Genomic DNA, 20,440 nt, shown 5'->3' on the forward strand with positions numbered 1-20,440 from the left:
ACTCAACACTAGAGCCATCAGACGTGGTGCTCTAAACAGTTTTTTTGCCGCTCGGCTTCCTCATCAGCTCACGTGTTTCAAAATGAAAGCTATTTAAACTTTTCTTTAAAGTGTTTAAATATATATGTAACTTACATTTTTATATTTTTGTATATAGTACCACTCCATGAAGCAGTAATTGGTATCACGAAACGTGCAAGTTGGCGGCGGTACTATTTGAATGCTGCAGGCGGCTAAGAAAAGTTTTTGACTAGCCTTGTTCAAATAAGTGCTAAAACATATTCAAATATACCGCGCTACAGTTTTGTTAAAGGGAAGGGGGTTAATTTTCGAAAGGTTGACTATGGTAAAATGAGGAAATGGTTAAAAGGAAGCTAAAAGGATCCGCTGCAAAGTTTAGGACTTTAAATCAGGCACGGACATTTAAAAATACCATCTTGGAAACTTCATCGCTCTTGTTTTTATGTCTTGTCAGTTTCCCCTTCCTTGTATTTTAATTACTTTGTTAATTGCTTAGATTTTTGCTATATTTGCGGTACAAATTGGACTTGGACTTCTATCCATGAGTCACATCAGTCACTCACCGAGATCTCTCTTACGTTCTCAGGAGGGTTCCTTGTTTTATAGGCAAGAGCTGGCTTTGTCTCAGACTCAACGTACTTGAGTTTACATTTTTTAAAAATTTGTAGAGCAGGTTTTTAACTGGCATCTTAAAGTCACATACCAAGGGGCCATTTTAAGTTCTAATGGTATGTCACACTGCATCTGCTGTACACTGCCTAGGGTGAATCTCTTCATAAAGGTGGTTAATACATCCAAATCAATAAATAAAAATTCATCATAGCTGATGCTTTGAAATCTTGCTGCATATTTTTCTTTGAATAAAGGGAAGTATATAACTGAGTTTTCATGTTTATTCCTGAAAACAGGCTCTGTAAGGATAAGTCCTGATCTGTTCTCGTGGATTAAACAAGATGGAGAGCCAAATATCCAGGATCCCCAGGAGTCAGGAGAGAGAGAAGTTAGATGTTCATTCACGGGTGAGTAATAAATACTCTACAGAATGATATGGGGTTTACAAGTTGGTTCATGGTCTTGTCTTGAGTTGACTTAATTACTGAAGCTTCTCTTTTGTGAGCTAACCAAATATATTATCAACCACCTCCAAATCATTCAAAATACAGCTATTAATACTTTTGTAGAGGCTGGGAGATCTTGCCATGGTTTTTCACTCCTGATGGAAGCCCGTTGGTTACCATATTTTATCAAGCCAAATTTAAGATGTTGGTTCTGACACACACAGCCTTTAAGATCTTAGAACCCGAACCATCTTATTCTGTCTCTATCTTGAGTAAAATCGGATCCTACTTGAGCAGGAATGTCCAAGATTTTGTCTTCCCTGGGCTGCATTTGAAGAAAAAAAATTTGGGGCTACACAAACACTTAATACTAGCTGATGAGCAAAAAAAAAAAAAAGGTTGAGCAGGTCCCAAATTTGCAATCACTAATATAGAAGATGTACGTATCTAATAATAAACCTTCATTAAAGGGACACTGTGGAGAGGAACCCAAAAGAGCAGTAATACCCTGACTGTGCGATCTTCCACATGTTCCGCTGACAGCAGGAGCAACCACAGGCTTCCGCATCCCCACTCTGATGATCAGGGATGCGCACTCCTGGTTCTCCCATTCACTTCTATTACAGCCAAGGTGAGCCTCTCCAGACCGGGGATGCAGAAACCTGTGGCTGCTCCCACTGTTGGCAGCTCACTTGGAGGATCACTCAGTCAGGGAAAGTATTACTGCTTTTTGGGTTCCTCTCCACAGTGTCCCATTAAAATTGTTGCTTTGTTTTGTTTTTTTTTAAGTTCAAATATTTTTATTGAAAATTTTTTTTCCATATAAACAAATAGCGGAGTGCTGGGCACGATGGACCACTGGTCTGATCCAGCAGCGGCAATTCTTATGTTCTTATAACTGAGGTGTAAACAGATTGGCAATTTTATGTTATTAAAAATGACCTTTCCTTCTCAGTCTGCAGCCATCGAAAATGTGGAACATCAACCACCCATCCTGTCTCTTTCAGTCTGTACATCTTAGCTCCAATGCCAGAAAATTAACTTGCTGCTTTTGGAGTTCCTTGAACTGGGGAGTTTATTTTATTACATAAGAACAGCCGCTGCTTGGTTAGACCAGTGGTCCATCGCTTCCAGCAGTCCACTCACGCAGCAGCTCCCAGGTCAAATACCAGTGCCCTAACCGAGACCAGCCCTACCTGTGTTCGTTCTGGTTCAACAGGAACTTGTCCAAGCTTGTCTTGAATCCCTGGAGGGTGTTTTCCCTTATAACAGACTCTGGAAGAACATTCCAGTTCTCTATCACTCTCTGGGTGAAGAAGAACTTCCTTACGTTTGTACAGAATCTATCCCCTTTTAACTTTAGACAGTGCCCTCTCATTTTGAGAGGGTGAACAACCTTTCTTCATCTACTAAGTCTATTCCCTTCATTATCTTGAATGTTTCGATCATGTCTCTTCTCAGTCTCCGGTTTTCAAGGGAAAAGAGGTCCAGCTTCTCTAATCTCTCACTCTACGGCAACTCCTCCAACTCCTTAACCATTTTAGTCGCTCTTCTCGGGACCCTTTCGAGTAGTACTGTGTCCTCCTTCATGTACGCAAATGCACCACAAAACAGGGAGCAAAGATGTCCGACAAGAAGTACAAACATTTACAACTATTTGGGTTCCCCCTACTCCTACAGATAGCTGGCTGTCTCATCAATAGTTGTAAAAAAAGAGCTCAATACATAGAAGGTCAGCTAATACAAAAGGGCAAACACAAATTCAACAATCTGTTTCTAGCACTAGGTGTCAAGAAATTCCAAAATGGTTCCCATATAATCTGTAATCTTCTCCCCCTGGGAGCATCTAAGCCAGAGACATGAAGACGTTCCAACTGCAAATAATGTATGAGTAAAGCCCTCCACTGAGCTAACGTGGGAACCAAACTAAAAGAATAGATTTGACTCCCAGAAGAAAGGCTAATTTTTGGAAGTCTCTCAAACCCGTGGAGGGTCATAATCAAAAAAACCGACTAAGTCCATTTTGGCCTAAGTCGCAAGTTGGACACGAGAAAAAGCTCTTGTTCGAAAAATACGTCCAAAAATTTTTTTTTTCAGAAATCGTCTAACTGTACGTCCAGTCGTTTTATCGTCCAGGCTGCTAAGTCATACATCTTTATACCACATTTTCATCCAAATATTCATCCAAGTCAAAAACGACTAGAAATAGACCTTTAGGACATGGGAGGGATCAGCAGAGTGAGGGACTGGACACCCATACATGGCACCAGAGTAGTGGGATACCTTACAGGGCACTGCTGTGAACTTCACAAAAAGGGTCCCACAAAAACAACTCGCTACAGCTGCCTTATAGGTCATGGTGAGCCCCCCAAAACACCCCCAGAATCTACTAGACCAGTGGTAGGCAAACTTATGAGTCAAAAGAGCCAAAGATCAGCAGTACAACGATTAAGATTTCTTTTGAGAGCCATACCCCGTGTCTGCTTGCTCTACGACGGCTACGTCAACCCGACTGACACCCCGCTTGCCTGCACGTAGTCAAAAACGATTCGTGGCAGAGCCTAGAGCAAGGGTCCCAAAGTCCCTCCTTGAGGACCGAATCCAGTCGGGTTTTTAGGATTTCCCCAATGAATATGCATTAAAAGCAGTGCATGCATATAGATGTCATGCGTATTCATTGGGGAAATCCTGAAAACCCAACTGGATTCGGCCCTCAAGGAGGGACTTTGGGGACCCCTGGCCTAGAGAATGACACGGAGAAAAAATTTGTTTCTGTCCCCGCCCCATCCCTGTGAGATTGGTCCCCATCCCCGCAAACCATCTGATCCCATCCATATAAGCCTCGAATAGTTTTATACTGAACTTATATTAAAGTATAAAAAGAAACAATATTCTGTACAATTGTCAATTTATAAATCAGCGTCTTCTCCCCACTCTCTCTTCCCTATTTCCCTTCAACATCCTCAGCCCATTCTCTCTCCACTTCCCTTCAGCGCATGCACATAAAAACAAGCAAGCAATTTTATATCATTTTCATTCTATTCATTCATAGAAATTAAAGTCTAAATAATGCCAGTCATATAACAAAACATGATTTTACAAAAATAAATCTCTGCACAGTCAAGCCTGAAAGGATTACTAGATGTCTTTCAGCAGCTCCCCTCCCTCCCTCCCCCTTATCTTTGTGGCCAAGTCAAAATGATCTACCAACAATAAATTTTTTTTTTTCTCAAATTTCAAATTATATTTACAAAAACAAACTCTTGTTACAGCAATTCAGCTTGAGGTATACAAGAAAATATCGTACAATATTCAAAAACACAAATTGTTTAAAGCTCTTTAGACCACAAAACTTTGGAGGAGGAATTCTAAATAAGTGAAGAGAAACTTATAATTTCAAGTAAACAATCCAGGAATAGGCTTAACAGTGATGAATCCCATTTTAACTGAATGCTGTTCACAATTAAACATTCCCTGTAGCCAATTTCTTCAAATCTAAGAAGGCTCGCAGTTGTTCAGGAGAATAAAACACATTTAACTAGACATTTACAGAGGTAGGCTAATAAAAATGTAGCTCCCAAAGAGACTGTTTCAAGAAACAATTTCCTACATTCCTGTGTCTGTCTAGCAACATCGGGGTACAAGAAAACTTTTTTCCCATAGAACAATACCTGTGGATATTGAAAATATGAACGAAAAATTGCATTTACGTCTTGTTCAAAAACCAACGCAGCTAACAATGTCATTCTTTCGGAAGTTTTGGATACAGTTGACTCTAAATGATCTATAACATTTAATATACCTTCAGCATTTAAAATCTGTTCAGCCTCTTTCTTTGATGGTAAATAATATATCTTGTTAACGGTGGCATACATTCAGGGGAGCATTTTAAACATTCAAATAGATATTTTTTAAACATCTCAATTGGAGAAACCCCCAGGGACCTGGGAAAGTTCAAAAGGCATATATTCAAACGACGATTGAAATTTTCCAATTGTTCAACCTTGCGATTTAATTGATTTTTGTCCTTAATTAATCCAACAATTAAGTCTTGAAGTTTTTCCACCTTTTCATTAACTTGTTTCAAATTGCTGGAGAAATCTTCCTTAGTCCCAAAGAATCAACTGTCCTTACTAAAGCTGCTACTTCTCGTGATGACTTGGCTACAGTGGCGTTCAAACCGGAGAGAGCGTCCCAAATACTCTCCAGTGTAACCACCGGAGGTTTAATCAGAAGAGTGCTGACTTCCTTGTCAGCTCCCGACTCTCCCTGCTCCTTTGTTGCTCTCGCGGCTTCTGCCCCTCGAACTGGGGTTCCCCATGCACTCTCCATTCAGCAGGGCTCCACAGACATCGCTGCGTGTGAAGCAGGGTGCGGTGGTGGAACAGCAAAGGGTGGGAGACAGAGATGTTTTGCAGGCAAAGTCTTCTGCTTCTCGAGCGAGGGAAAGCGCCGTCATCCCCCCGGGGAACTCGCGGGATTAAAAGCTGATGCGTACTTGCGAATCGACCGCTGCTGCATTGGGGAGGAAGTTCGCAGCGTTGAGGGATCAACCTGAACTATCCCCTTGCACTTGGTATGTGGCATTACTCAAGAAGTAAGAAAAAAGGAACGCTATCGGGACAACTCAGGAGCGCGCGTCATAGGATGCTGCCATCTTGAGCTCCTCTTCCCCAACAATAAAATAATAAAACAAAAAAACAAAACATAAAGCACACTGTACGCAGATAAAATGTTAATTATCATTTATATTCCGTGGGTTTTCAAGGAGGTCAAGGCAGATGACTTTATGCAATGTCACCTCAGTAACAACTATATAAAAATACACAAATATACCCCTTCCCTTTTTACTAAACCGCGAAAGCATTTTATTTATTTTTTTTTTTTTTAGGTGTAAGTCTTTTTTTATTAGAAAAAAGGTGTAACAGACAGAATAGCAAAGAATAAAGGTGAAAGAAATGATCATAAGATCAATAAACATGGTGTGAAAAAATACAGAGCTGATCTTCCATAGTCTGATTGTGGACGGGAAACAATTGGTTTATGGAGCACAGCAGAGGCAAAGAAAGAAAGGCAATGAATACAACAAAGAACACACAGATGTACCAAAAGCTCTCAAGGCCCAGCACAGGAAGCAGATCTTCAGGCACCGGCACCACGCTCAGGACATGCTGGTGCCGGTGCCGGTGCGGAGGCTACAGAAAAGTAAGAAGAGGGTTCGGGTGGGTTGGGGGAGACCTCAGGTCGCGGGGGGGGGGGGTGCGCCTGATGGCGGCGGGGGGTGCCGGATCGCGGGGGGGGGCCTTCGGGGGGAGAAATGCTGGTTCTCGTGGGGGGGGGAGCAGCGCTGCTGGCCTCGAGGGGGGGAAGGTGGGGGGTGGAAACATATCAAAGCAAGTTTCCCTTACTTCCTATGGGGAAACTTGCTTTGATATACGAGCATTTTGGATTACAAGCATGCTCCTGGAACGGCTTATGCTCGTAATCCAAGGTACCACTGTATTGCATAGTTTAGCGTCGTCAGCGAATAATGTTACCTTACCTTGAAGCCCCTGAGTTAGGTCCCCTATGAATATATTGAAAAGGAGCAGGCCCAAGACTGAGCCCTGCGGTACTCCACTGGTCACCTCCGATGTTTTAGAGAGGGTATCATTAACTACCACCCTCTGAAGTCTGCCACTCAGCCAGTCATTGACCCATGTAGTTAGTGTTTCTCCCAGCCCCATTGATTTCATCTTGCTCAACAGCCTGCGATGCGGGACACTATCGAAAGCTTTGCTGAAGTCTAGGTATACGACGTCCACGGATTCTCCCAAGTCTAACTGTTTTGTTACCCAGTCAAAGAAGCTGATGAGATTGGATTGGCAGGACCTACCCTTGGTGAATCCGTGTTGACTGGGATCCCGTAGATTCTTCTCATCCAAGATTGCGTCTAATTTACGTTTGATTAGTGTTTCCATGAGTTTGCATACTATTGATGTGAGACTCACCGGTCTGTAGTTTGCAGCCTCTGCCCTGCAACCCTTTTTGTGCAGTGGAACGACGTTAGCTGTTTTCCAGTCTATGGGGATTCTCCCCGAACTTAGGGAGAGATTGAAGAGTCCTGATAGCGGTTCTGCCAGGACATCACACAGCTCACTGAGCACCCTGGGGTGTAGATTGTCCGATCCCATGGCTTTGTTCACCTTGAGTCTTGCCAGTTCGTAGTAGACGTCGCCAGGTGTGAACTCGAAATTCTGAAACGGGTCTTCCACGCTGGGCCTTGCCTGCAACTGCGGACCGTGCCCCGGTGCCTCGCAGATGAAGACCGAGCAGAAGTATTCATTCAGTAGTTCTGCTTTATCGGAATCTGATTCTACGCAGTTCCCATCTGGTTTTCTAAGGCGTACTATCCCGTCTGTGTTCTTTTCCTATCACTAATATACCTGAAGAAGGATTTGTCCCCTTTCTTCATGTTCTTTGCCAGAGTCTCTTCCACTCGAAGGTTGGCCTCCCTGACTGCCATTTTGACTGCTGCAGACCTCGCCCTATGTTCTAGTTTAGCTTCCTTAGTCTCCGTTCGTTTGTAGCAAATAAATGCTTTTTTCTTCTCCTTGATGGGGTGCGAGATTTCTGCGGAGTACCATTGGGGTTTGTTGTTTCTCCGCCGTTTGTGTACTGATTTAATGTAGAGGTTTGTTGCTTCATGTATGGTAGATTTCAGGGATGACCACATAGCTTCCACATCATCGGTCGTAGCTTGGTTCTGCAGTGTCCGGTGGACAAAATCTCCCATGCGTTCGAAGTCAGTGCCTCGGAAGTTGAGTACTTTTGTTTTCGTGTTTGATCTAGGGAAACCTTTCCTGAGGTAGAACCACACCATGTTGTGGTCGCTGGAGGCTAGCGTATCTCCTACCGAGACCTTCGAGACGCTATCCCCGTTGGTGAGTACCAGGTCCAGGATCGCCTGGGACCTAGTGGGTTCCAATACCATTTGTTTGAGTCGTGCTCCCTTTATGGATGTTAACAGTCTCCTGCTGCCGTTGGTTGTTGCTAAGTATGAGTTCCAATCTGCGTCAGGCATGTTGAAGTCCCCTAGCAGAACAGCATCTCCCCGTAGAGTGATATTCTCTATGTCTTCAATTAATTCGGAGTTTTTGTCTTCCAGTTGTCTTGGAGGTCTATATACTTCACCAAGATACAGGCATTTTTCCCTGCCTCTGGCCAGGTTCACCCAGAGGGATTCCCCGGTGTACTTGACATCTGTGATTCTGGTAGTTTTGATGTCTTCTTTAATGTATAGTGCCACCCCTCCCCCTGACTTTCCCTCTCTGTCCTGATGAAATAAGTTGTATCCCGGTATAGCCATATCCCACCCATGAGAGTCTGTGAACCAAGTTTCGGATATTGCCACCACGTCACATTCATTATTTCGGTCTCTAATTCTAGAATCTTATTGCCTAAACTGTGTGCATTAACATACATAGCCCTCCATACCCCGTGATTGCTAAATCCCTGTGGGGAGTTTCCCACCTGGGGTAATGTGACTCCTAGAGAATTGTTTGCAATGGGGGCACTTACTTTGGACTTAGAATCGGAGTTTCGACTCACCTCACCTCTTAAAATCTGGCACACTGCTGGCCTCAATTACCTGCAGTGGAAGATCATTCCAATGATCAACCACCCTTTTGGTGAAGAAATATTTCCTGATGTCACCATGAAATTTCCCGCCCCTGATTTTCAGCGGATGCCCTCTTGTGGCCGTGGGTCCTTTAAGAAAAAAGATATCATCTTCCACCTCGATACGGCCTGTGATATATTTGAACGTCTCAATCATGTCTCCCCTCTCTCTCTCCCCTCTCTCTGCGTTCCTCGAGTGAGTATAGCTGCAATTTACTCAGCCGTTCCTCATACGGGAGATCTTTGAGTCCTGAGACCATCCTGGTGGCCATTCACGGAACCGACTCAGCTCTCAGCACATCTTTTTGTTAATGTGGCCTCCATAATTGTACACAATATTCCAGATCCAGATACACCATGAATCTGTACAACGGCATTATGACTTCGGGCTTCCGGCTGACGAAACTTCTACGGATACAACCCATCATTTGTCTAGCCTTAGATGAAGCTTTCTCCACTTGATTTGCAGTTTTCATGTCTTCACTAATGATCACTCCTAAGTCTCGTTCTGCTGCAGTCCTAGCTAAGGTCTCACCATTTAGGGTGTAAGTTCTGCATGGATTTCTGCTGCCAAGGTGCATGACCTTACACTTTTTGGCATTGAAGTTTAGTTGCCAAGTCGAGGACCAATGTTCCAGTAAGAGTAGGTCCTGCGTCATACTGTCGGGCAATGTGCTTTTGCCTACTATGTTGCATAGTTTGGTGTCATCAGTGAATAATGTAATTTTACCTTGAAGCCCCTGAGCCAGGTCTCTTACGAAAATGTTAAATAGGATCGGACCCAAGACTGAGCCCTGCGGCACTCCACTGATCACCTCCGATGTTTCGGAGAGGATACCGTTAACCACCACCCTCTGAAGTCTACCTCTAAGCCAGTCTTTAACCCATGCAGTTAATGTTTCATCTAATCCCATCAAACTCATCTTGCTCAATAACCTGCGGTGTGGGACACTATCAAAAGCTTTACTGAAATTCTAGTACACGACGTCCAGGGACTCCACCATATCCAGCTTTCTTGTTACCCTCTTCAACTAAGCCTCGATCTACTCCTACTTCGACTAGACTGCCAACTCCTCGATCGAGGTCTCCACTTCCACACCTCGAGGATGCAGCGGTTTTGATTGCTTCGTCCAAGTCTCCATATTCTTTTAATGCCTTTTTTCCTGCCGAAGCTTCATCTTCGACCCAGACTGCCTTGATGACCTCGAGTCCTTCTTGAGGTAAAGCATTGGCGGATCAGCTATCTTTTTCATCTTTTCTTCGTCAGATGGCTGTTGACTTTGATCTTCAATTAGATGCTGGTTCCAAATACTCTAAGGAGTATCTCGAAGTCATGCATCTACCTCAACCTCCGGCAGAGTCACTTAAGCTTCCTCTTCACAAGCTTTTGTCTCGGACTTTTGCCAGATGCCTGGAGACCCCTTATACCATTCCAGCTGACCCAGGCAAATTGGACTCTAGGTATAAAACTCTCTATCGCAAAGGGTTTGACAACTCGCAGTTATCTCATCAATCCCTGCTTGTGGAGTCATCCTTAAAGAGGTCCCATCCTTCCAAGGTTTATGCCACCGTTCCTCCTAGAAGGGAAGGGAAAACTATGGACAAATTTGGATGTTGCATCTATCAAAATTCTATGATGACCTCTAAAGTCCTTAATTATAATTTTCATTTTATTACTTATTTTGAGTTCCTCATAACTCTTTTACCTAAATTTTTGAGTTATTTAGATACTCAAAAGCACTTTGAATTTCAAGAAGTCATCGCATCTCTATCACAGCTCAGATTACATCTACTTCAGTCTTCTTATGATGCCTTTGAGTTGTCTGCCCGGGCAGCTGCTTGTTCTGTAGCAATGCGTCGCCTTGACATGGATCCTAATCTTCAGGACCGCTTGGCTAATATTCCTTGTGCAGGCAATGACATCTTCGATGAATCTATTGAGGCAGCCACCAAGATATTGTCTGAGCATGAAAACTCCTTTGCTTCTATTGTCAAACCTAAGCCAAAGCCAGCTCCTGCCAAGCCTGCACGCCCTCCTCCTATTTACCAGAGGCGTTTTGCTCCGAGGACAGCTCCTTACACTCGCCCTCTTCCCAAGAAACAGCAGAATCAGAAGCAGCAGAAATCTCAACCTTGTGCTGCACCTAAGGCTACACAGCCTTTTTGACTGTTTAAAGCAGAGCATAACCTCCACCGTTTTGTCTCTCCCCTTTCTTCCCCCTATTGGAGGTCATCTTCATCATTTTTACCACCGATGAAAGACAATCATATCCACCCTCTGGGTGCTGTCCATCATCAGGGAAGGATACTCTCTTCATTTTACTCAGGTTCCACCAGAGCTTCCTCCAAGAGAGTATCCTTCCAGTCCATCCTAGACCGCCCTTCTTCTTCAGGAAGCTCAAGCTCTGCTTTGTTTCCATGCCATCGAACCAGTTTCCTTGGAACAGCAGAACTCCCATTACTTCCTTGTTCCGAAGAAGACGGGCGATCTGCGGCCCATTCTGGATCTCAGGACTCTCAACACATTTTTAGTCAAATAAAAATTTTGAATGTTGTCCCTGGCATCCCTATATCCCCTTTTGGATCAGAATGACTGGTTATGCTCTCTGGATCTCAAGGAGGCCTACACTCATATTCCCATTTATCCGGCCTCCCGTCAATATCTCAGATTTCGGGTGGGGAATCTGCATTATCAATACAGAGTGCAGCCCTTTGGCCTGGCTTCATCTCCCAGAGTGTTCACCAAGTGCCTGGTAGTGGTAGCAGCAGCTCTAAGGAACCATGGTCTTCAGGTATTTCCCTACCTAGACGACTGGCTCATCAAAGATTCAACATCTCAGGGGGTTATTGTAGCGACCCAACGGACTACATGGTTCCTACAAAGTTTGGGATTCAAAATCAACTTTCCCAAATCCCAACTTCAGCCCTCTCAGAATCTACAATTCATCGGAGCTGTTCTGGATACTATCCAACTCAGAGCATTCCTTCCGCAACAATGTCTGGAAGCTGTTCTTCAACTCTGTCATACAGTGTCTTCCCGCTCTTCCATCTCAGCGAGACACATGATGGCACTCCTAGGTCACATGGCCTCCACAGTACACGTTGACTCCTTTTGCCAGACTTCACCTCAGAATTCCTCAGTGGACCCTGGCATCTCAGTGGATGCAGGTTTGCGACCCACTTTCTCAACACATAACAGTCACTCCTTCATTGAAGCAGTCTCTCCGTTGGTGGATGCTCTCTTCCAATCTCTCCAGAGGCTTGCTTTTTCAAACACCCCCCCCATCAGAAGGTCCTCACGACAGATTCTTTGACCTATGCTTGGGGCGCTCATCTCGATGGTCTCTGTACACAAGGCCACTGGACCAGTACAGATCGTCAATGTCACATCAATCTGTTGGAACTCAGAGTGATTTTCAAGGCTCTCAACGCTTTTCAACATCTTCTTCACGACCAGGTAGTCCTCATTCGGACAGACAACCAAGTTGCCATGTATTATGTCAACAAACAGGGAGGGACGAGATCTTCCTCCCTTTGTCAAGAAGCTCTGAAGGTTTGGAACTGGGCAATCTGCCACAACACCTTCCTCAAAGCTGTGTATATCCAAGGGGCGAAAAATTGCTTGGCGGACAACTTGAGTCGTCTTCTGCAACCTTACGAATGGACACTCCATTCCTTGCCTCTTCATCACATTTTTTCACAGTGGGGAACACCTCAGATAGATTTCTTTGCAGCGCCCCACAACCACAAACTGCCTCAGTTCTGCTCCAGGATATATTCTCCTCATCGCCTCGAGGCAGATGCTTTTCTTCTGGAATGGACGAATCTCTTCCTATATGCATTCCCTCCGTTCCCTCTCATTCTCAAGACTCTTGTCATGTTGAAGAACACTCATGCCACCATGATCCTGATTGCTCCTTGGTGGCCGAGACAACCTTGGTACTCCCTTCTACTTTAACTCAGCAGCAGGGAGCCATACCTTCTACCAGTTTTTCCATCTCTGCTCACACAGAGTCAGGGATCTCTGCTTCATTCCAACCTGCAGTCTCTACACCTGACAGCTTGGTACCTCTCAACATGACTCCTCTTCAGTTTTCTCAACCTGTCAGAGACATTTTAGAGGCTTCTAGGAAGCCTACCACTAGACAATGCTATCATCAAAAATAGACTAGATTTTCTACATGGTGTTTTTCTCATCATAAGGAGCCTCAACATTCCTCCTTGACATTGACAACTGTGTAGTAAAACTTTCAGGTGTCGTCTTGTCTATTAGCTACACAGTTGGCAAAGTTGCTAAATAACATCTCAGTCCCACACTCAAAATTAGCATAGTGGCAATTGTATATTCTCCACGGAGGTTTTTTATGCCGATGATGTGGGTAGAGGAGGCTTTAGCATTTATGCCCTGCCGGAGCAATCCTAAGGCTTTTTCTTCCGTTGACTTAATACTCCTCAGCCTTACGAGTGGAGCAAGTTTGTGATTAACATTGATTTATCCACTTTCACTTTTTGTAGATTGCGGCTCTGTGCATCTGAAAAATTGGCAGGTAACATATTTGTGTTGACTGAAAATGGAGTCGCAAATAAATCAAAATATTGATTATTATCCCGGAAATCTTTAAATTTTTTTCAAATTCTTCTCTCAAATCGAAAAGCAAGGCTGCATATTTTTCACTGTTCACAGGACCGTGTTTAGCCAACTTGTCGAAATGCATAAAATTTTTTGCCTTTATTTTATATTACCATAATTTCGGTTTCATTTGGAACGCTGTTATGGTTTGAAACGTATTGATGAGTTGGTTTTTACCTTTGTTATGCCGATGACCAGGGGGTAACTGAAACTCAACATACTACGTAATATGTCTCCTCAAGTCTGCTTATCTGATCTGGGTGTTGCCAAGACAACATCAAAAGGACAGTAAGAACCAGATGGGAAGCTGATTTCACACCTCCTTGACCTGAATGTTGTCCAAACAACATCAAAGGTTTCCACAACAAGTATCTGCTATCTTGACCTTTTTGACCTGGGAGTTGCCCAAACAGCATCAAAAGGACAGTAAAACCAAACAACATCAAAGGTTTCCGCAACAAGTATCTGCTACCTCTTTGACCTGGGTGTTGTCAAAACAAAGAACACCGGGTGTGCTGAAAGAACGCTGGACCAGCTGTTTCTGTTTTTACTATGAACTCCGCAGTTTTCATCCTATATAAGACCGGAATTCTGACCCTAACATTAGAATCCAAGACGTCTAAAGGGATAGTCTCCCGTGTCCACCTACCTATCAATTGCAAGGATTCCCAATTGTGAAGGAGGTCGTTGTCTGGGATTACGGTGATGTTTTTTATTCATATTTATATATATATAATAAAGGGTTATTGTTTATGCCTTATATTGTCTGTGTGCTTTTCTGAGTGTCACTAATCATCCCATTTGACAGAAATAAGTGGCGGAACAACCTTGAAGACGCATATTTAACTCATTCAAAAGTGTGGTCAAATCTACTAAAAATGCTAAATCTGTAAGCCAATTTTCATTGTCAAGTTCTGGCACAAATTTTGCTTTTGATATTTTATGTTGCAAATCACATTTGGCCTCAACTTAGCCATCTTACTTCCGAAAAGTAAATGATGTCGCCATAGTCAGTACCCATACTTTTAAGGAATTCCTGGAAATGGCGATGACAAAACAAAATCTGAGGTGAAACTATCTTCATTATCCCAGGACAAAGCAGGCAGCATATTCTCTACATGTGGGTGACGTCATCCACGGAGCCCCGTCGCGGACAGCTTTTCAAGCAAACTTGATTGAAGATCTCAAACTTTTCTAGTGCTGCCTTCCTGCTCCACTAGAGGGTGCATTCCCTCCTCGTGGTCTTCAGTTCTTAGTTTTCCGTGGAGCCAGAAAGCCCTGTCTCTCTTCTCTGCGTTCTCCAAGTGCCTTTCTAGCACCGCGGCTTCTTTATTTCATCGGGAGTCGCTGTACGCGTTGCTAATTTCCTTTGTTTCTTGTTTTTTCGTTTTTGTTCTTTTTGGTTCGGTGACTGGGGGCTCCCGGTTTGCCTTGGACGCTTGGCCTCGAGTGGCTGCGGCCGTTTGTGACCTAGAATTTTCTGTGAGAGAGGGAACATGCAATTGGAGGTGGTTGTAGATGAGAACAAAGACTGTGTCTGAATTCAAGAGGGCCTGGGATAGGCACGTGGGATCTCTCAGAGTGAGAAAGAAATAATGGTTACTGTGGATGGGCAGACTAGATGGGCCATTTGGTCTTTATCTGCCATCATGTTTCTATGGTTGTAGTTGTGGGTGGCTGAGTTCCTATTTTGATGTGTTCATGGGCTGTATTTGCTCCTCTTATACCTTTCTTTGTTGTTTTTCCCTTTAAGTTTACTTATATTTGGAAAATTAGTTTCATAACCTATTTTTTTTTTTTTAAAGAGAAAAGTTTGAAGACTTATATTATATTTTGCAGAGTTTTCTTAACCTCAGAAGTCCCATGTAGTCGTGTGAACCCAGAAAATTGTGTTTCATGATTGTTACTAGTGCTCCGTAGTTACTAATTTACCGTCTTTTGTTTCTATCCAGCAGATACTGAGGCAATGCAGGAGACGAAGAGGGAGGAGAATCAAGAAAAATGGCTTCTGGAAAGCGAACCCATCCCAAGACAATCAGGAAATGTCACAGGGAATATTTCCCAGAGGAATGAGAATCGAAACACAAGGAACTATCAACAGGAATCGGAGAAGAAGCCGAGAGACCCTGCAAGAGACTCCCTGGATGCAGTCACTGAGGGTGAGAAAAGTGACAGGGAACTCACAAACATCCCTGAGATCCAGAGACACCCGAGAGAAGAGAAACCCTTACGAAGTAAAAATGGCAACCAAATGGCAAAAGCGGAGAAGAAGCAGAGAGACCCTGAAAGAGACTCCCTGGATGCAGTCACTGAGGGTGAGAAAAGTGACAGGGAACTCACAAACATCCCTGAGATCCAGAGACACCCGAGAGAAGAGAAACCCTTACGAAGTAAAAACGGCAACCAAATGGCAAAAGCGGAGAAGAAGCAGAGAGACCCTGAAAGAGATTCCTTGGATGCAGTCACTGAGGGTGAGAAAAGTGACAGGGAACTCACAAACATCCCTGAGCTCCAGAGACACCTGAGAGAAGACAGTGACCAAATGGCTTTTCAGCTCCACCAGGGAGAGAGGAAAGGGAAGAAATCCATTCTGCAAGACACCGTTGGAAAAAGCCTTGGTAAGATATATGAGTTATTATTGCCCAAGAGAATCTGCCGCAGGGTGAGACCCTTTTCATATTGCCATTGTAGAAAAGGTTCCAAATGAAAGGTCAACCTGAAATACAGCAGAGAACACATGCTGAAGGGAAACCTTTTACATGGAGTGACTGTATCAAAGCATTAATTCCTAGGATTGGGCAGCCCAAACATTTTGCTTTGTTTCATTTCTTGATTTATTTTAGCTCCTCTTTATTTTTGTTTCAGGGGAAATATCACCAAGAGTGTGAACTATTTGGAAATGTGGCACACTGTTATGAAAAAAGAGGCCCTGTTTCTGATGGTGCTCCAGTGGGTCACACATGTGCAGGATTTGCAAAAAGGAGACACTATTCCTGGCAAACCAAAAGACATTCTATAAATGGTGTCCCGATTTTAGGCTGCAGTAGGTGTCCTACCTCTGTCTAACCAGCCAATCGTGATGCACGTTTTTTTAAAAACCCAACCAGAGGCAGAATCTGTGATCTGCAGGAAAGGATCCCGACACGAGAGTGCTTGAAGCTCCGAGCGTCTTCGGGCAGATTTGATCGCAACCAGGAAAACTGTCTTGATGTTTGTTAGATCCTTCAATGAGGCCTATTCATGAGGTCTGTATGGTGGACGAGCCATTGAGTGTAGAACCAAATTCAGATTCCACGTTGGGCAAGGAAGGTGCAAAGGAGGCTTCAGCCGAACCACCCCTCTCAAGAAACGGACCATGTTTGGATGGAATGCTAGGGAGCCTCTGAGTGAGACAGGATCCAAACAAGAAAGTCCCGAGATCTGGACCCTGAAGGAAGCCACAGCAAGACCTTTCTTCAGGCTATCCTGCAGAAAATCCAGAACCTGCGCTACCCAGGGAACCGAAGGATCCTCCTGTCGACCAGAGCACCAAGCCTGGTAACACTTCCAGGCTTTTGCATAGGCCACGACCGTGGACTTCCGCTTGATATGTAGCAACATCACAATAACCACAGTTGAATAGCCTCTGGCTGTCAACACCGTGCGCTCAAGAGCCATGCCATAAGACCAAAGAGGTCCGAATCATGTATGGCAATTGGACCCTGACTAAGGATACAAGGATGGCAGGGAAGCTGGAGCCACTGTCCTTGCCAGAGCTGAACCAGATCGGCATACCCACGGTCTCCTTGACCAATCTGGGCCCACCAAGATCACCGGACCCCTGTGTGCTACAATGCGATGCAAAACAGGTCCCATCATCAGCCACGGGGGAAAGATGTAGAGGAGACCGCCCTGAGGCCAGGACTGCACCAGAGCATCCAGACCTTAGTTACTGGTTTCTCATCGACGGCTTAAAAACCTCTCCGCTTTCCTGTTCTTGGCCTGTGCCATGAGGTCAAACGTGGGCTGACCCCATTGGTGCACAATACACTGAAACACTGTCTGGGTGAGACCAGGATCCAGCCGCTGGCGACTGAAAAAAAATCTGCTTGAACATTTTCTACTCCCGCCACATGAACTGCGGACAGAGCTACTAGGTTCTTTTCTGCCCAAGAAAAGAGAAGCCGCACTTCCATGCTCAAGGTAGGGCTCCTGGTTCCTCCTTGCCGGTTGACATATGCCTCTGCCATTGAATTGTCCGAGAACACTTGGACTGCCTGTTGATGGAGACACTTCTGGAAATGCATCAAGGTGAGACAGATCGCCCTCAGTTCCAGACGATTGATCGACCTCTTACTCTCTGAGGGGTGACCACTGGCCCTGAACTGGGGCAGACAACACCAGAAGCGGCAGGCCCTTGGATAGTCAGGGGACTCAGCCACCAGTGCATGCTGCTGTGTGTCGCCATCATCCAAGGCAGAGGAGCCGATAACGAATCTCGTTGTGGGTTTTACCAGGACAACAACGACTCCTGTAGGGGATGCAGCCAGGCCCTGGCCCAAGGAACCACATCGATCGATGCCACCATGAGCCCCAGAAGCTGGAGATTTTACCAAGCCGTCAGAGCCAGAACAGCTAAGACGACACGAATGGTATGGTGAATCTTCTCTCTTTGAGCCAGCGGGAGAAATACTTTTTTCTGGGCCATTTGGAACCTGACCCCCCAGGTTTTCCAGATCCTGCATGGGGTCGAGTTGGTTCTTTCTCAGATTGATCACCCATCCCAGGGGTTGCAGCAATTAAACCACCTGCTGTACTGCCCGGGTCCCCTCCGCTAGGGAGGGAGCTCTGATCATCCAATTGTCCAGATATGGATGGACTAGGATACTCCAAGCATGGAGGTGAGCTGCAACCATCGCCAGACCAAACGGAAGGGCCACAAATTGAAAGTGTTGATTCAAAACATGAAACCGGAGGAACCTGCTGTCACCCGGAAAGATGGGGATATGAAGATATTCCTCCGTGAGATCCAGGGAGGCCAGAAATTCCCCTGGCGCCACTGACGCAATGACCAAATGGATGGTTTCTATTTGAAGCGGGGCACCTTCAGCACCGCATTGACCACCTTGAGATCCAGAATCGGTTTCCAATCTTCCCAGCCTTTCTTTGGAACGATGAAGTATATGGAGTATCTCCCCCGAGCCGAAATCATTCTTTGATGATCGATCACCGCCAGATCCAGAAGCCTGCGAACTGTGGCCTGCATCTTGAGCGCTTTTTCGGAACGCCAAGTAGGAGAGGCCAGAAAGAAATCTGACAGAGGTCAGTAAAGCTCCAATTTGAAACCATCGTGGAGGATCTCTAACACCCAACAGTCAGAGGTAGACGCCTCCCACTCCGCCAGGAAGGCCAAGAGCCACATTCTGATACGGGGGAGAGGTGCCAGAGGCCTGGCATCAGAACTTTTCTTCTGGGGCGCGGAAGGGCTTTTGCTGAAGGTCTGCTGCCGAGCAGAATCTCCGAAACGTCTGGAGGAATAATTGTATCTTTGACATGTGGCTGGAGGGCCGGCATTCTGATATAGGTGCCGGAAGGGACAAAAATTGGGCAGCCCCGAACTCCTAGGGGAGAGCAAGGTCTGCTTCCCGGTAAAACCTTGGGTTTACGGTCCTGAACACTGAGATCATCCAAACCTCTACTGGGTGAAAACAAATAAGCGCCTAGCTTAGAAAATATTTTCATCATGTTGTATAAGGCATCCGCCAGATAATCCACTCCGGAAATCAGAAACTCCAGATCACAGAGGACCACGACATCCGGGTTATGGCGTAGTTTGGAATGGCACACTTGGGTGACAAATTAAGTGGCTGTGGTCGTTCTGACCCTGGCTGCCACAGAATCAAAAATCTACCCGCCTGTCCTGGACAGCCTTCAAAAACACCCCTCCATCTGAAGGGAGGGAGGTACACTTAGTAATCTGAGCCACCGCTGAATCCACCTTTGGAGAGGTAAAGCGCTTGGAAAAAACTATAAAGCTTCGCCTTGGCCCAAGTGCATTTCAGAGGACTCTCTGGGTTGTGCCAAACTTCTGAGAGAATACGGATCACTCATCAAAGAACATTGCGCCTGGACCAGACGATTGGATTGCAGGTTTAATTCCCGCAGGGATTCAGAAATAAGATCCTCAAGACAGCTAGACTTGAACAACCTACGAACTGAAGGATTGACTTCCAAATCATGAGACCCACAGGATCACGAAGGACAGCCAGGTTAGCTACATCAGCAGAAACTCTTGAGGAACCCTGAGTGAGCAGAGGAATGGAAAGAGAAGCGGACACGATGGCAAGGATCGTCTGCCATTCCTCGACCCCCGAATGGGAACATAGACTTGGGTCCAGCTGGGGAGAGGCTTGGCAGGTTGCTGAAGGGGCATGGACTTTTTAGCCAAGTATGCCTGATACATCCTATTCCCAAATTCTGGAGAAAAAAAATCCCCCGTAGCAAGAGCCGCAAAGTGCGCCTCAGACTTGGAGTGCTTAGACGATTTGTGAGACTTTTCCTGAATTGCACTTGCATTTTGCCAAAATCTTGCCAGCACTCTTCTTAGAGTCTCCTGGTGCAATTTTCACGGCATTGGAGTCAGAAGATTTCTTCAGAGGTGGAAGGTACCGAATCTGTGCACACCTCGCCCCCCTCGCGGGCCACAGCACCCATGGAACACAGTTGTGAATCTGACAGCCATCCGCCACAATCGAGGCATGAATCCATGCCATCATGTCCTGAGGAGGCCATCTGAGAAGTTTGGAGCAAAAACGAAGCTCCTAAGATGAAAAAATATACTTTAAAAAAGTTTGAGAAAAATCCAAGATGGCCATCGCGAGTGCCAATTTTGCCCTAAAACTGCCCGAGAAAAATACAGGAATCCCTAGAAATCGGCAATTTTGTGATTTTAGAGGGGGGGAAGGGTTTGCAGGGAAACACCCAAAACTGCCTTTTTAGGACCCCCTTTTTACTCAATGGCTATAGGATGTAACAGAGAAATGTCAGGCACTACTGGCAGGAAGATCTCAAACTTCAGGAAGCTGGAAAACTG

The 20,440-nt window shown here is 45.1% G+C and overlaps 1 protein-coding gene across 8 annotated transcripts in view; it reads left to right on the top strand.

Moving 5' to 3' along the window:
• Positions 1 to 20,440, top strand: part of LOC117355233 (zinc finger protein 271-like) — a 906,970-nt gene that overhangs the window by 99,028 nt on the left and 787,502 nt on the right. Inside the window, exons 3-5 of one of the 8 annotated variants that reach the window (XM_033933496.1) lie at positions 930 to 1,040; positions 15,321 to 15,565; positions 15,722 to 15,986. The exons of 5 other annotated variants lie outside the window; for them this stretch is intronic. In XM_033933496.1, the coding sequence (XP_033789387.1) occupies positions 930 to 1,040; positions 15,321 to 15,565; positions 15,722 to 15,986 (621 nt within the window). Of the gene's footprint in view, positions 1 to 929; positions 1,041 to 15,320; positions 15,987 to 20,440 lie in introns of all 8 variants that reach the window. 2 more of the 8 variants (XM_033933493.1, XM_033933494.1) reach the window with 2 other exon arrangements.

Source organism: Geotrypetes seraphini, chromosome 2 (genome assembly GCF_902459505.1).
Source record: "Geotrypetes seraphini chromosome 2, aGeoSer1.1, whole genome shotgun sequence".
Classification (NCBI taxonomy): Eukaryota; Metazoa; Chordata; class Amphibia; order Gymnophiona; family Dermophiidae; genus Geotrypetes; species Geotrypetes seraphini.